Genomic DNA, 15,527 nt, shown 5'->3' with positions numbered 1-15,527 from the left:
CCGAGACGTACAGAAAGCTATGGACCTTCTCGCGATGGGGACGGAGGTTGGGAAAAGCACAGCTTTAAAGCTTTGCGAAACTTTCACGAGACCATGGATTTGTAATACACCGCGAATTGCAAAATAAGAACCCCAACTCTAAACCTCTTGACTTGAGGCGATTAAACCGAGAGCGGAGCTCCGATGCCAAATCTCGGCCCTAGTGAGAAAGTGTAGGAAGGCAAGGCGCTCCTGCGCTGGGCCACTTTCACTTGTAAGAAACCAAAAGAAGGGGGTAGTCAGGGACAGAAATTCATAAAGGGGGAAGGAGAAGAGGGAGGGATGGGGACAGCAGAGAAAAAGAAAAGGAAAGGGGGAGATGCGGGAACTAGAGAGGGAGGGGGGAAGAGACCACAACGGGGAGACAGAGAGCGGCATAGAGACACAGGGCGAGGGAGAGAGATTCGGAAGGGAGAGAGGAGACGGCAGGGAGACAGACTGGGAACGCCTGGAAAGGGAGAGAACTTTCTCCGCTCTCCCTCCCCAAGGCAGGGAGTCTCAGGATAGTCTCAGGGATTCTCACACCGGTCCCGTCCCGGTGTGGTGGCGGGACCGCAATGGGCTGCCCCAGCGCTCCCGGCGCCTCTGGGAGCTCGAGTCCCGCACAGGCGGCCGAGGAGTGGACTCGATCTGGGAGGAGGCGGTCCCCGCTCCCTCCGCTTTCTCCTCCCCTCTCCTCCTAGAGGCGGGGACCCGGGTACTTGAGCAGCGGAGGACCCGCGGCCCCCCCCACGCCTCCGCCCCCCAGCCCCCCATTCAAGAAGCCGCTCCGCTATCCCCGCCAGCACAGGGCGCCCGGCGCGCCTCGGAGCGCACGTTCCGCGCCTTCTCCTGCCCTCTCCCTGGACATTATGCGGCCGAGCAGCCGAGCCCCAGTCCTCCTCCTCCTCCTCCTCCTCCTCCTCCTCCTCCTCCTCCTCCTCCTCCTCCTCCTCCGGCTCCTCCTGCGGCCCGAGCGGCTCAGCTCTCGGCAGGCGGCGGCGTTGCTCAGCCGAGCGCAGACGGGACCCTCGCCGCGAGACCTCAGCGACTCCTAAAGTCAAAAGTTGGCGGCGGGCGCCAGGCTCCGAGCGCTCTCCGCGGCCGCTGCCTAGCGTCGCCGCCGCAGCCGCCAAGGAGGACAGGAGGGAGGGGGGAGTGGGGGCGGCGGGGGAGGGGTGGGGAGCACCATGCAGTTTGTATCCTGGGCCTCACTGCTAACGCTCCTAGTGCGGGACCTGGCCGAGACGGGGAGCCCAGACGCCGCGGCGGCCGTGCGCAGGGACAGGCTGCACCCGAGGCAAGGTAACGAGGCTCGGCCACCGGGACCCCTCCGCCCCTGTCGCCAGCTCCCCAGCCTCCGTGTCCGACAGCGGGCACCCCGCAGCGGAGGCCTCTCTCTCTCTTTCTCTCTCTTATCCTTTTCCTAGAAAGAATGGTCTCCCGCTTTGCAGCCTCTCCCTTCTTTAGGTCATTCCCAGCCTATTTCTAGAGAGAGACACACTGTGGAACGAACTTTGTCGTCTCCCCCTTCTTTTAGCTGGATCTTTTTCCTTCCCCACCCCAGGCCCCAAACTACAGTTACTTAGTAACTGGGGGCACCCCATCGTGGCGTGTTTTATTTTATTCAGGGTATTTGTCAGGATCTGTAATCATGTTATGTGTTTTGACTTATTCATTGTCTGGCTCCGACAGCGCCTAACACTGTTCCTGGCACATAGTAGGTGTTCAGCAAATATTTGTCCAGTGACTGAAGGTGAAGGGATTGATTCAAATGGGGGGGGGGGGGAAGGGGGAAGCTGGAAAATAACTCAGGACGAAACCGCCCACTTCATTTTTAAATTAAAACTTGCGGAAAATTGAATTATTGGTTCATGTGCCTCTGCTTCTCTCTGCAGTGAAACTATTAGAGACTCTGAGCGAATACGAAATCGCGTCTCCCATCCGAGTGAACGCTCTCGGAGAACCCTTTCCCACGAACGTACACTTCAAAAGAAGGCGACGGAGCCTTAACTCTGCCTCTGACCCCTGGCCTGCCTTCGCCTCCTCCTCTTCCTCCGCTACCTACACCCAAGCGCATTACCGCCTCTCCGCCTTCGGCCAGCAATTTCTATTTAATCTCACCGCCCATGCCGGATTTATCGCTCCAATGTTCACTGTCACCCTCCTCGGGGCACCCGGGGTGAACCAGACAAAGTTTTATTCTGAGGAGGAAGCGGAACTCAAGCACTGTTTCTACAAAGGCCATGTCAATACCAAGTCCGAACACACGGCCGTCATCAGCCTCTGCTCAGGAATGGTAAGTGGACGCGCACCCCTCCCCTGCCCTCTCGCCTCCTCACCCGCTTCTAGGAGACTTAATTGCTCTCTCGCCTGAGACCCTCACTGTGCCGTCTCTGCTCTGGCGTTAAGTATCAGCTACAAACTTGTTTGCGTCCTACTCTTTGGGTGGCTACACCGGTCAGTGCGCGAGAGGAGCGCACGCATCCGCCCCCGGGGAGTTCTGGATGTTTCGTTGCTTTCTAGGGTCCGAATTCGACTCAGCTGAGTGTTGCCCCGCACCGGTAGGTGGCTGGGAAGTCGGTTTCCAAACTCGGAGAGAGTTGTCCTTCCTTGCTGCAAACTCGGCCGCCCAGGAGCCGAGCAGCTGAGCGCAGGGAGAACCCGACTCCTTATTGGCGCGTCTTGAGTCGGGGGTGTGGGCTGAGAATCCCCAGCCACGGGTATGGGGAGTTCCTTCCGTGTGTCTTGGAGTGCGCTGCGTAATCTAGAGTCCCCACGTTCTCTCAGGGCCTTTTTTCACGCGCCAGGAACCCTGAGGCTGAGCTGGATTGACAGGGAACAGGTCCCGTCCCAGGAACGGAAGGGTGGGCCGAGGGCTCAGGGGGCGGGGAATGGGGCGGAGCCTTCCTTGGACGCTTTGCATTAGGGAGGAAACTGGGAATGGGGGTGCGGCGCAGTGCGACTCTGCACCCTGCTGGTGGGGTGGCCCCAAGAAGCAGAAATACTGGGAGAGAGCTTGGAGAGGCTGCCCGGAGGAGGTTTCAGTTTTTCTGGGATTTCTACCACCCACGGGGTGCCAGAGAATCGGAAAAGAGAGCCTGCGGCGCGCGTTTCCTTAGAGAGGGAAGGCGAGAGGGCGGGGCGGCCACCTCTCAGCGCTGCAAAATACGCACTTAAAAGGGGATCCAAGTTGATACCCCTACCCCCTGCTTAGTTATGCCCCCCCCGCCCCATTTGCCCTCCAGTGGGCCCCACGCGGTGTCCGCCCTCTCCACTCTTGATATTTGAGGACCCGTTGTAAGGTTCTGACCCGAGCAAGAGCTGTTCTAGGACTTTCCCAAGCGACGTGCGTTTCTCCCTCGCGCTGTGACGCAGAAACTATCGCGGGTCAGACTCTCCCAGCGCACGGGCGCTCTCCGCCGTGCGCCCCCGTGATACGATTATTTTTCCTCAGAGCACCCATTAACTCCCCGTCGTTACCTTTTCCAAGTGGGAGCTTGGATACTTACCCGGGGCTCTTGGCTGCCCCCTCCACGGGCTGCTACGAGTGGCTCCAGAGTCCCGCATCTGGATGTCTCATCTATCTCCGCTGCTCAACCGAAGGGTCGGGTGAGGAGCGAGGCAAGCTTGAAGGCTCGGACGGGGGAGGGTTAGCCTGCTGGGATGCTAGGACGAAGATGAACGCCTTCGGCCCCCAGCAAAGCTCCCAGAGCCGCCGTACTTTGTTGACATGGTTTGGGGGTGGGCGGAGACGGCAGTTAGGCGAAGGGGAGGGGGTGCTGCAGTGAGTCACCACTGCCCCAAGACGCCTGCAATCTTTCTGTTCTTAGCAAGGTTGGGGTTTGGGTGGGCACAAGTCAGGTGCCGGAACCCAGGGCATCAGGGTGTACCCAAATCCCAGGGTTGTAACCCACAATTCCAGAACCTTACTGATAGGGCTACGTGTGTACGTCAAGTTTGTAAACAGCCGTTACTCCTCCTCCCTCCCCGCCTCCACACCCCGCTGAGTGGCCCCAGCAGTGGTATGTTTTACTGCGCAGGACCTTAGTTTCTATTGGCAATTTTAGGTGGCAGCTCGCACGTGTTAACTGCGGAGTCGTAACTCTCTGGGAACTGAGGGCCGGGACTTCAGAAGGACTGTCTAGACCTTGAGGAGTCCGTTTATATTGCGTTTAATTTGCAATCTGGCCCTTTTTTTGGGGGGTGGGGGGCAAGGTCTGGCATACAAACGAAAAATATGCGAGCTGGCTGTTTCTATCTTCAGGGACGAATCTGGCTCCAAAACCCTTGCCCCTTTGTCTTCCTCCTGGAATTTATCTTTCTTCCCAAGATGCCCCCTTACCGTTTCAGTACTAATAGTATCCTGACGTTCCTCGTGGCCCACACAGGAAACCTTCCTGGAAATCTTTCACTCTTCAGAGTGAGTCATGCCAACCTTCCCCCTTCCCATCACCCTACCGGTCAGTTACTAGTTTCCCTGAATTCCCTCTCAGATGCGTTTCTCACCTGTTCTGAACATCCCTACTATGACTGTAGACCTCTTTCCCTCTCTCTTCCTCTGTCGTTAGGACTGACATCTAAGATATATGTCCATCTGGCTTCTTCTCTGGCCTTTTTTCTTTAATCCCTGCCACACACTGCTAACAGATTACTGATGACAAGGCACAAGATCGCATGGCTACCCTGTTCATTTACTTCACAGACCGCCCCACTGCCTAGTGAACGACTGTAAACTCCTCCATCTGGCACTTCAGACCATTGACAGTGGACCTCCTCACCCCTTGCACATCCACATGTCCAGTCTCATCTGTTAAGCTTTCCTTCACAAATCCTGCACTTCAGGCAACCTGCTCTCACGCCTTTCTCTGCATTTCCCTCCCGTCCTAGTTCTACCTCATAGCCTTTGGGCCTTTGGATTTACTTGGTGATCTCACCCTGCTTCACATGCTCAAATCATACCCTTCTTTCAAAGTGTAACTAAGGTATCTTGTTCCCCAGGAAGCCTCTTTGTCGTCCTTCAGACTGCTGTCGTCTCTCCGTCTCCACTTTCATAGACTCTTACCTGCATCTCTCTTTGATGTTTAGTGTGCTGTCCCTTGTAGTATGGTTCTTGGAACACGTGTTCTATCCCCTTTTCCTTGGCAGTAGGGTCAGCATCAATTCATTTCTCTCCCGTATTGGAGCCTTGTATATTATAAGCACTTAGTACCTGTGTTTGAATAAATGGTCACCTTACCCAAGAAAGTCAAGCAATTGTTATGTGAATCAGCCACAAAATTAATCTGACTTCATATAGATACCATTTATTGAACTCTTACTATGTGTCTTGTACTATAATAAGTATTTTATGTATGCATTATTTCATCTAAATCCTTACAACAGCCCAATCCTTGAAACAACCCATTTTGCTGATGAGGACACTGAGGCTTTGAGAGCTGGGGCCTTGCTGGAGGTTTCACAGCTAGTAAGTGGCAGAGTTGGGGTTCCCACCCAATCCTCTGACCCGTGCTCTTAACCATGGGCCAGAGAATGAGTCTATGTTCTTAAAGAGAATTTCAAAGTTCTTGTTTTTGTTTGTTTTTAACGGCACTGGACTAGAGTCAGGGTATCTGAGTTCTAGATTCACCGTGGGTACTATTCAGCTGCTTCTGTATCACTGAAGGGGATAAGCCAGTTCCTCTCTCTGGGCCTCAGTTTCCCCTTTCAATAATCAAAGGTGCCAGATCTTCACCAGATGGGCTCCCAGATTCTTTCTCAATATTTATAGCCTGTCTCTAGTAGCTTTCCCATGTTGTAGCCAGCTTCCTGCTCTGTGCTCAGAGAACACCAGAGTTGTGTGTTGAAAATGGAGAGAGGTGCCTGGGTGAAAATAAACGTGTTAAATCACTTCTTCTCTGGACACCAGTTACTCTGTCTCTTACTTTGACACCAGATGACACTAGAGCTGTCTTCGCTTTAAGTCAGTGGTTCATGAGCCACATGGAGAGCTTTTTTAAAAATACAGATGTTGGTCGTCACCACTGGAAATTCCAAATCTGCAGATATAGGGTGGCACCCCAAATCTAAATTTTTTTTCAACTTCCTAGGCAATTTTGACACTTAGCTGGGTTTGGGAACCCCAGTGTCTTAGCCAAGTGCTTGAAAACTTTATCATGCCTAAGAATTCTAAAATTTCAATTCCTGGGCCCTACCCCCAGATACTTTGATTCAGTAGATCAGATTTGGGGTGCGATTATTTGAGTATCTGACGAACTCCTGGATGATGCCTATGCTGCTGCTGACGTTCAAGGACACTCATTTCCCTGTGTCCAGGGGAAAATCGAAGGCCTCTGCCTTTTCCCCGCCACTGAGGGAAAAGGAACAATGGAGAAAGAAGAGCTTGATACTTCCCTTGAAACACTGCCCACCGGCATGGCATGGGGAACTTTTTAGTGTTCTTGTAATGTTTTGTTTGGGTGGTTCAACTTTGAATCACCATTTATCATTGGCAAAACTCGTTGGTACTTGGGAAGGGGAGGAGAAAGAGTTACCTCTTTCAAGGTGCTTAGAGTGATTGGCAAACGCAGATTGTATCCTGGTGGTTAGAGGCTAACCCTGCAACACCAAAAGCCACTCATGTGTTCTAAGCCCTTACAAGGTATCCCTTTGCTAAGCCCTTCACACGCATTATCTTATTAATCTGCACAGTAAGTGACAGTAAGTATTTTTGTCCTTAATTGATAAACAAGGAAGCTGAAGCTCAGAGCAGTTAAGGAACTTGCCCAAGGTGGGTGGGTAAGTGGCAGTGCTGGGATTGGAACCTCTGGCAGCCTGACTGCAAAGTCTTATCCCGTGTCACTCCCTATGGCCAAGGGAAGGGGTGGTAAGAGACTCGTGTGCCAGTGTCACAGGTGGCACCACCTTGAGTGCCTTGTGGTCAACACATGCTTGCTATTTTGAAGTCATAGTAAGGCTTCCTTGGGTAGGCTTTTGCTTTTGGGGCTGATACTTGTCCCTGAGTTTCCAGGCTGTCTTAATGCACAGAAACACTCTCTTTCAACTGTCTGTAGGAGTGTGTATAATTAGAACTTGAGCACCAAGGAAGTATTTCTCACAGACAGCTTTGGATAGCAGGTGCGATAAAGTAGAGTCCAATCAAGGGTGAGGTACTGATATGGCAGAGAGTGGGAAAAAAACCAAAAAAAAACAAACAAAAGAAACAACTGCTTTTCCAAATATGTCAGGAGGACTTTTCAGTTTAAGCAGCCCTCATGGGAAAGGGATTGGGTAATGGTGCCGTTCACTTGGCAACGTTCCACTGTCCTTTTCCTCCCAGTGGCTGAGTTATATTAAATCAACCTCTCATCTCTCTTTATTTGCAGCTGGGCACATTCCGGTCCCACGATGGGGATTATTTTATTGAACCGCTGCTGTCCATTGACGAGCAAGAAGGTGAAGAGGAGCAAAACAAACCCCACGTTATCTATAGGCGCAGCACCCCTCACAGAGAGCCCTCAACAGGAAGGCGTGCGTGTGACACCTCAGGTATTTGCTTCTTCCCTCAGCAGAGACCCCCCGCTGTGTGAGCTGGGTTAGTTGCCAGGCTACAAAGATGTAGCCCTTTCACAGGCTGCAGAGCCCTACCATTTACATTGTCTTTCATTCAGTCTTCAAGCCAGGTAGGTATATCCCCATTGTATCAGGACAAATGTGGAGACTATGAAGAGGTTTAGTAACGTGTCCAAGGTCACACAGTGAATAAGTGACAAATCCAGGATTCGGACTCAAGGAGCAGTGACTCCAAGCCCTCTCTGGGCAGAGCTGCCTCTTTTGTTGAAGTTGCTCATGTTTAGGCTTACGCTTTAGTAATGTCTTGAGGCTATTGTCACCGTATCCTCAATCAGCAATTGCTTGTGTTTTCTTGCTGGGTTGGTGTTTTCTATTCATTTGGACTTTTTTTTTTTTACAATGTAGGGTTATGAAAAAGTCTTAACAAATGCAACGCACAAAAACTTCTATATGTTTATGGGAATTTTCCAGTCAACTTCAGTTTAGTTAATGTTCTGTGGCTTCAGGAAGTATAGGAATGGAGCTGTGGGTTGCACTGTCAGGTGTCAGTCGAGTGCATATATGCCCACCAAAGATCTTCTTCCATCCTGGTCAGATTCTTTGAGGCTCGGTGCTGACACACTTGGCCAATGTCAGGGGCATGTCCTCCGGGCACACCGGAAAGCTTATGCTTCTGTACGCTTCTCATTCTGCAGTCCTGAAGCACCCTTTCACTGTCTTTGAAGCCTTGTTACTTTCTCTCTGATGATAGAGTATCATTAGAAACCGTCCATGCATTTGGTCCTGTGTTTTAGGGTGTTTGTTAAAATACCGTCTTTTTTATTCTTGGACTTCCTCTTTCTGAAAATTTATCCCTCTCCCTATTCTTTATTTTCAAAAGTTGCTTCCCCAAACTAAATAACTTCTCAGGGTCTTTCTTGCTTCTCCAAATAAGACCAAAATTCAAGACAAAGGGGGTTTTCCTAAAATGATCACTTGTTTCATCTTGTATCTGTATCAGGTTCTTCCACTGTGACAGGGTGTGAAGTCCTGTACTCCCCTGGAATTATTACTTCTAAAGTGAATCCTTTAACAAGGGATGACATTGGCTGCTTATAACCTGGTACAGCCAAGTTGTAGCATATGGCATCGTTAAGTCTCGGCTTTATCCCATCCAGTCCTGTGTTCTTAACCACCAGGGCTAGATGGAACATATCTAAACTATTCTGTCAGTTAGACTCTCTACAGAGCCAAGGGGTGGAGGTGGGAGTCTGAGGGAGGGGTGTACTCAGAAACAATAGCCAGGGTGCCACGACTGCCAGCTGCTGGCAAGTTCAATGGCAAGACATTTATCACATCTTTTTGACCATGCTAGTAAGAATTTTGACCTTTACTTCTTGAATTCCGAAATCTGAAATAGCCACTGCATATTTTATACATGTGTCTAAAACATACATATATCATGTAATAAAAAGGAAATAACGTGATTCAAGAGAGGAAGAGAAAAGTCTTTCTTAATACTATCATTCCAAAAATCCTCAGGGTTCACTTTTCAATTTAATTATCCAGTTAAGTAGACATTTGATTTTCTGGACTAGAGGACAAGTCATTGTCAAGTTCAGTTAAAAACACAAAAAGGAGGGAATCTGGAAAAGTAAAGATTGAGGACAACAAAAGATGGCTTAACTTTTCAAAACAGCTTTATTTGGGTTCTAACTATTGGTGGGGGCCTTTGAGTGCCACCTTTCAAATCACCAGTGCCAACTTTTAGTTTTCTTTCTGGTTTTTGCTTGCCAGTGACCGATATGACAGGCCCTTCCTTCACCCCGTGTGATGAATCAGAAGCCTGGCAGTTTTGATTGGCTCTTTCAAAGGTTGCTGCTGGACTATGCCACTCTGGTTTCTCTCTTCCAGCTGCTTCTGCACCCCTTCTTTGAATTCAGATGCAGGCGGCTCAGAACAGTTGGAGAGAACTTTGGAATATGGCACAGTTCACCAGCAGCCATTAGAGGGATGGACCAGCAGGTCACGGAAACCTCCAAAACCAGGTAGCCTTGGCACAGGGAGTGAAAGCTGGTGGGGATGGGAGAAGTCCCTCTGGCCAGAGGGGAAAGTATCCTCTCTGCAAATGTCAATTCATTCAGCTTCAGGGATTTCCCCTACTAAGAGCAGCGGTTGGTAATCAGAGATAAACTTTAGAAGTACCCTGGGAGCCTCATGCAGAGTCTTTAAACAAACAAACAAACACCTCTTGCAAGGAAGTGAAATAGAGCAAGAATCAGTGGGTTTACTAAGTGCTCCAGGTGATTCAGAAGTTCAGCTAAATGTGAGAGTTCCCGCTAAAGTTGGATTTAGGGCAGTAACCACTGTCCATAGCCAGTGCTGCCTTTGCCCTGGACTTGGCTTTCTCCTTCACTGCTTTCCATCTTCTCTTCTCATAGGGTGATGAAATATTCGAGCTAGAGGAAACTAGCTCTAGGTCAACATGCTAATTCTACCCAGATGAGCAAAAACTGTAGGCCTGGGATGTTAAGTTACTTATTTCCAGGAGTGATACCCTATATATTCAACAAGAAACCATCAGAATTTGAGGTCACCCAAGCCTGGGAACAGGCCCCTGGAAGCCCCATGCTGAGCTAGGTGTAACCCTTCAGTTGCTGGATTATGACGGTCTTCCCGGGACAGGGCACTGTGGCGGTGACGCCTGTTTCCTATAGATGGAATAGAAGTCTTGCTCATTTCTGATTGTTGATGTATGTCTAATTTTCAAAAAAGATTCTGAGATAACTTTATCAAAAAGACACGTGTAGAAGGATTCTTATATAGTGGAAACTTCATGGGTTTAGAAAGGAGTCTACAACATAATTTATTCATTCATGTGTGCATTTATTCATTCAGCCATGAGCTGTTTATTGAGTAACTCCTCTGTACCATGAGGATAAAACCAGGAACCATCTTTATTCCAGTTAGATGTGTGACCTCAAGCACGTTTAGAGCATAAAGTAAGAATAACATATACCTTCTAAGGGGGTAGTCAGGACTAAATGAGTATGCAACAATGGAAGCTCCCGGGACAGATGGTAGACAGTCACTGAAAGGGAGATTTTTTTTAAAAAAAAGATTGTAAAAATAGAAATTAAAACACCATAGCCAGGGAAAGAAAACTCAAAATACCAAAACCCAAAGTTAATCAGATCTCTGTGGTTAAGCTTAGAGCTTCTTGGTTACCTGGTCATAGAGGGCCCATAAGGGACTTGCCCAGGGTCCCCCTGCCAGCGAGCAGCACGACTGAGAGCCCTTTCTGTCTGCATGTTTATCTGTACCTAATGCAGCATTTTGAAATTTTATTTCTTGCGACTTCCTCTTGGCCCAGTGACTCTGTTTCTCTTATGCCCTCATTGGTTGTGTCTGTGTGTATGCATGCGGGCCACTTGAGTGCGTCTGCATCGATTTGTGGTTTTCATCCTGTTGGTGGGTCCCTCAGAATTCAGGATGGAGTGTGGCATGGCTTCTCTTCCTTACAGTGTGCCCTTGAGACTCGTCCCCCACTACCCACTGGGTCCTCAGTTGAGGTCACTGAGGTGACTGCCTGCCCGCCCTGCACATCAGGTGGGCTAAGTGGTAGGCTCGTGGGAGCCGTTTGGGAGAGTTTGTTGCCTTTATAAGCCACTTCCTGCTGATCCTTCGCATTGCATTTCCAGATGACACCCCCAGTTTTGTCTCACAGACACTCGCTCTTGGACCCTGGATTTTGCACAGGAGGATTTAGTTGTTTTCATTAGTGACAGAGACGTGTTTCCCAGTAGGTGAATGATGGGAAGGCAGGGGAGAAGGCCAACAGAAGGCTGTTTTGTTTACCTGGGCCTAAAAGACAGTGTCTCGCTGTTACTCAAATGCCTCTCTCACCCTCCCATGTCAGCAAGGCTAGCTGGTTTGTTTTGTTTTTTTCATAAGGCATTTAAAAACTGTACGCTTGTTGACCCATCAGTGCCACTTCTAAGGAAGTAATTGGACAATTGTGTGTAGAGGTTTATGTGAGAATACTCAGTCTGGTGTTGTTCAGTATAGCAGAAGGCTGAAAACAACCTAAGTGCCTTCGGTTGGAGGATACATCAATGATTTATGAAGTCTGCATTTGATGGATTCCTGTGCAGCCATTAAAAATGATGGCAGACAAACACAAAAATAGATATATTAAGTGAACACGTGAGTGATGAAGTTGTATGTAGGGCATGAGCTCATTTTTTTTTGAATGATGGCGAAGCGTGTGGAGGAGCATATATGTATAAAGAAAAAATCTGAAGCAACGTGCACAAAAATGTAAAAGGGACTGTTTCTTATTGGTAGGAACATAGGCAGTCCTTCCCTTTTTATTTTATATTTTTATACAGTTTTTGCTGTGATTCTATAATAGTTTCATAATCAAAGAATGCAGTCCAAAAAATGCAGTTTAAAAGAAATGGGGGTGGTGGCATGTAGTTATTTTGTAGCCCCGTGGCACTTGTCACCGGGGAGCAACAGCCAAGCCAAGACACCATGTTTTTACCTTTGGAATGAGATAATCTCAATAACCAGGAAGATAAAATTCCTGCATCGTGGCTACTTCTTTGGGACACCAGGGTTGGTCAAAGCTGAGGCTCCATCCTCACCCAGCTAAATTGCCTTGTGGCTGTTAGACTAACCAACCGTAGGATTACGATGGGATTATCATGGCTTAGTCTCTGTTAGGCACTGGGGACTCTGCCCGTCACCCCCATTAGAATGTACTGTCACTTCTTGGTTGGGCTCCCAAGGATGCTATCGCAAAGACTGGGAAATATAAGATGTTGATTAAAGCCATCATTTTGGGGGCTCTTAGGATGCCCCTATGGAATCACTGTGCTACACACTTCCGTACATTGTCATATGTAATTCATTCATCATTACTACAGGGTAGGTATTATTATCCTTATTTTACAGCTGAGAAAATTATAGCTCAGTGATGTTGAGTCACTTGTCCAAAGTCCTACAGCTGGTAGGAAGTGGGCCTGACACTTGAACCCAGATCTGATTCCAGGGTGCTATGCTGTGAGCCAGACTTCATTGAAAACGCAAATGGAAGCTGCCATCTAGAAAATCCTTTTTCACTTAAACTTTCAGAGCATTTTTTTTTCGCAGTACGCGGGCCTCTCACTGTTGTGGCCTCTCCCGTTGCGGAGCACAGGCTCCAGACGCGCAGGCTCAGCGGCCATGGCTCACGGGCCCAGCCGCTCCGCGGCATGTGGGATCTTCCCGGACCGGGGCACGAACCCGCGTCCCTTGCATCGGCAGGCGGACGCTCAACCACTGCGCCACCAGGGAAGCCCGATTGCATTTTTATATGAATTATTTTTTTAAATAATTTTTAAAATGCCTTTGTAGAATTTGATTTGATATGAGGAGGGTTGCCTGCTGCCCGGAGTTCCCACCAAGGCTCTGATGACTCACGGAGGCCTGTGTCTCCAGCTTGCCTCCATTGGAGTGTGTACTTGTTACACATTAACCTCTTGGATCCCATTAATAATTTAGCATAGATTAGCTGATTAGATTAGCTGCCCTGAAAGTTGGGCCCAAATGGAGTGAGAGACGGAGGTAAGGAGCAGACCTCTGAGGGGGGGCTTCAAGTAAACAATCCTGGGACAGCTTGAAGGTTCCAGGCAGTGACAGAAGCTTTGGCTGCCCTCGTAGTCCTGCCTGGATGTAAGCAGGTCTGGTAGTTGTGGGCTAATTAGTGATTTGTGTGAGAGGCCAGCGTGCTGCCATTTTCCCACAGCCGTTTTCTCTCCTCAGATCCTTCCCCTCAACTTTGTAGCCTAAGAACAGGCCACACTGAAGGAACCATGTGCTGGTCAGTGTGAAAGCACACTGTGAGTTTTTCCATTTACTCCCGGGGCATATTCCGGGGAGGAGGACGTGCCAGTTATTCCCACTTTCCAGATGAGAAAACTAAACTCAGCGATGTGAATGAACTTGTCCACAGTGTGTAAGGGAAACAGCTGGCCTTCAAACCCAGGACCGAGTGGACTCTTTAAAGATAGTTTCTGCCATTTGGGGGTTATTGTTTTGTCTTAATTTCTTTTCATTTACCTCTTTTTGTTCCTCATCCATCTTTATACGTTTTTTCCCTTTTTTATATTTTTCAATGGACTTTAGGTCTAATAGTCAATAAAAACAGTGACCTCTAAAATCCTCTGTAAATTTCTAGAAAAGCACTGTTTTAAATAAGTGAAGTTGTGAGCTTATTTCTTCACCTTTATCTTTCTTGTGGCATTTATATTAAAATAATTGCTTTTCTTTTGTTTTAACATTCGTATTAATAGTGCAACACTCCAAAAAAATTGGCAGAGTAAAAAAGAAACTTCTAATACAGGAACTGTGCTCATCTAATTTTTTTTTTCCTTTTCTTTTCTTTTCTTTTTTTGCGGTACATGGGCCTCTCACTGCTGTGGCCTCTCCCGTTGCGGAGCATAGGCTCCGGACGCGCAGGCTCAGCGGCCATGGCTCACGGGCCCAGCCGCTCCGCGGCATGTGGGATCTTCCCGGCCCGGGGCACGAACCCGTGTCCCCTGCATCGGCAGGGGGGCTCTCAACCACTGCGCCACCAGGGAAGCCCCTCATCTAATTTTTAAAAATTTTTCATCACGTTTTTTAAGAAGCATTTTATTACAAACATCTTCAAACACACAAAAATAGAGGCAGCAGTAAAATGAACCCCCAGCATGCACCATATACATTTAATGATGACAAAGATTTTTTTCCCACATTTGCGTCTTATTTTTCCTTTTTGTTGGAGTATTTTAAAGTAAACACAGGTATCATGACATTTTCTAAATACTCCAGTATGCACCTCTGAAAAATGAGGATGTTTTCTCACATAACTGTAATAGTATTTGGGAGGGTGAGCAGAATCAACAGTGATTTACTCCATATCACCTAAACAGTATCTATGTTAAAATGTTCCTGATTGCCCCCAAATGCCTTTTTACAGTCCATTTGTTTAGATGATGATCTAAACAAGGTCCACACCATTGCAATTGATTGTTAGGTCTCTTAAGGAACTTGTCACTCTGTTGTCATTGCTGTTGTTGTGAAAATCACTATTTTCGGTCTACTTTTACTTATGTTCCCTATGGCCCTTTTTATCCTTTCCATTTCTTTTACTCCTTGATTCATCTTCATCATAAGGTCAGGGTGCATTTGCACGAGTTTGGAAGAGCAGGGTCAGCCCCCAAACCCAGAGCACATAGCAAGAACAAAGCCACCAGGAATGAGCCACTTATCAGAGTAATTTCCTTGAGCACAAAAGGCGGTGTGTTAGGTTGGTTTTTGACTCTTTGTCTGGAGTACCTTGATAGCCTTCTTTTTTTTTTTTCTTTTTTTTTTTTTACAATATTCACTGAGCCTACCTTAGCTAGCATTCAAGAATTTCACTCACCTGTGTTTTGAAGCCCAGAAGAGCCAGTTTGCAGTTGGGAATGTAGAACGTCAAGTTAGGTTTGGATGTGAAATTAATCTGCATGATGTATGATGTGCTTTCCTGTCCCCTCCCACGAGCCTTTTGATAAGATTCTGGATCCACAGATGGCCCGAGGGTGGCCTGCTTCACCTTGATCCCAAATCAGGGGCTTTCCCTGTCACCTGTCATCAAATCTGGGTGGTTTATTTTCCTTGCTTCAAAAACCCATTCACTGCCCCAAGGAAAAGGGTCAGACAGATACTTGCTAGTTTGTTCATCTTCCCAGTAACCTCCTGAAACAGATGCATGTCCTCTAAGGAAGGGATGTAAGAAATGGCAGAAGGCTAGCTAGGACAGAGGGCTGCCATCAGACGTACAGGCTGCCAGTGGCAGGAGGTACTTGGAGTTAATCTGAGGGCTTTCAGACCTTCACCTGAGCAGGTTTTTGAAGTAAGACGTTGGAGAATCTCTCGGTTCTCTTCATAGGAGCATTCTTTTCATCTAA

At 48.3% G+C, this 15,527-nt stretch overlaps 1 protein-coding gene and 1 long non-coding RNA gene across 2 annotated transcripts in view; one reads left to right on the top strand and one right to left on the bottom strand.

Moving 5' to 3' along the window:
* The window catches only part of LOC112400526 (uncharacterized), a 108,076-nt gene extending 104,141 nt beyond the window's left edge, over positions 1–3,935 (bottom strand). Inside the window, exon 1 of the long non-coding RNA XR_003003421.1 lies at positions 3,531–3,935. This is a non-coding gene — a long non-coding RNA (uncharacterized LOC112400526). The remainder of the gene's footprint in view (positions 1–3,530) is intronic.
* The window catches only part of ADAMTS9 (ADAM metallopeptidase with thrombospondin type 1 motif 9), a 169,921-nt gene continuing 155,602 nt past the window's right edge, over positions 1,209–15,527 (top strand). Inside the window, exons 1-3 of the mRNA XM_024746320.1 lie at positions 1,209–1,323; positions 1,917–2,317; positions 7,383–7,545. Of these exons, the coding sequence (XP_024602088.1) occupies positions 1,209–1,323; positions 1,917–2,317; positions 7,383–7,545 (679 nt within the window). The remainder of the gene's footprint in view (positions 1,324–1,916; positions 2,318–7,382; positions 7,546–15,527) is intronic.

Source organism: Neophocaena asiaeorientalis, unplaced genomic scaffold (genome assembly GCF_003031525.2).
Source record: "Neophocaena asiaeorientalis asiaeorientalis breed wild unplaced genomic scaffold, Neophocaena_asiaeorientalis_V1.1 scaffold251, whole genome shotgun sequence".
Lineage (NCBI taxonomy): Eukaryota > Metazoa > Chordata > Mammalia > Artiodactyla > Phocoenidae > Neophocaena > Neophocaena asiaeorientalis.
The sequence above is the reverse complement of the archived record's forward strand: the minus strand, read 5'-3'. Positions and strand labels throughout refer to the sequence as shown.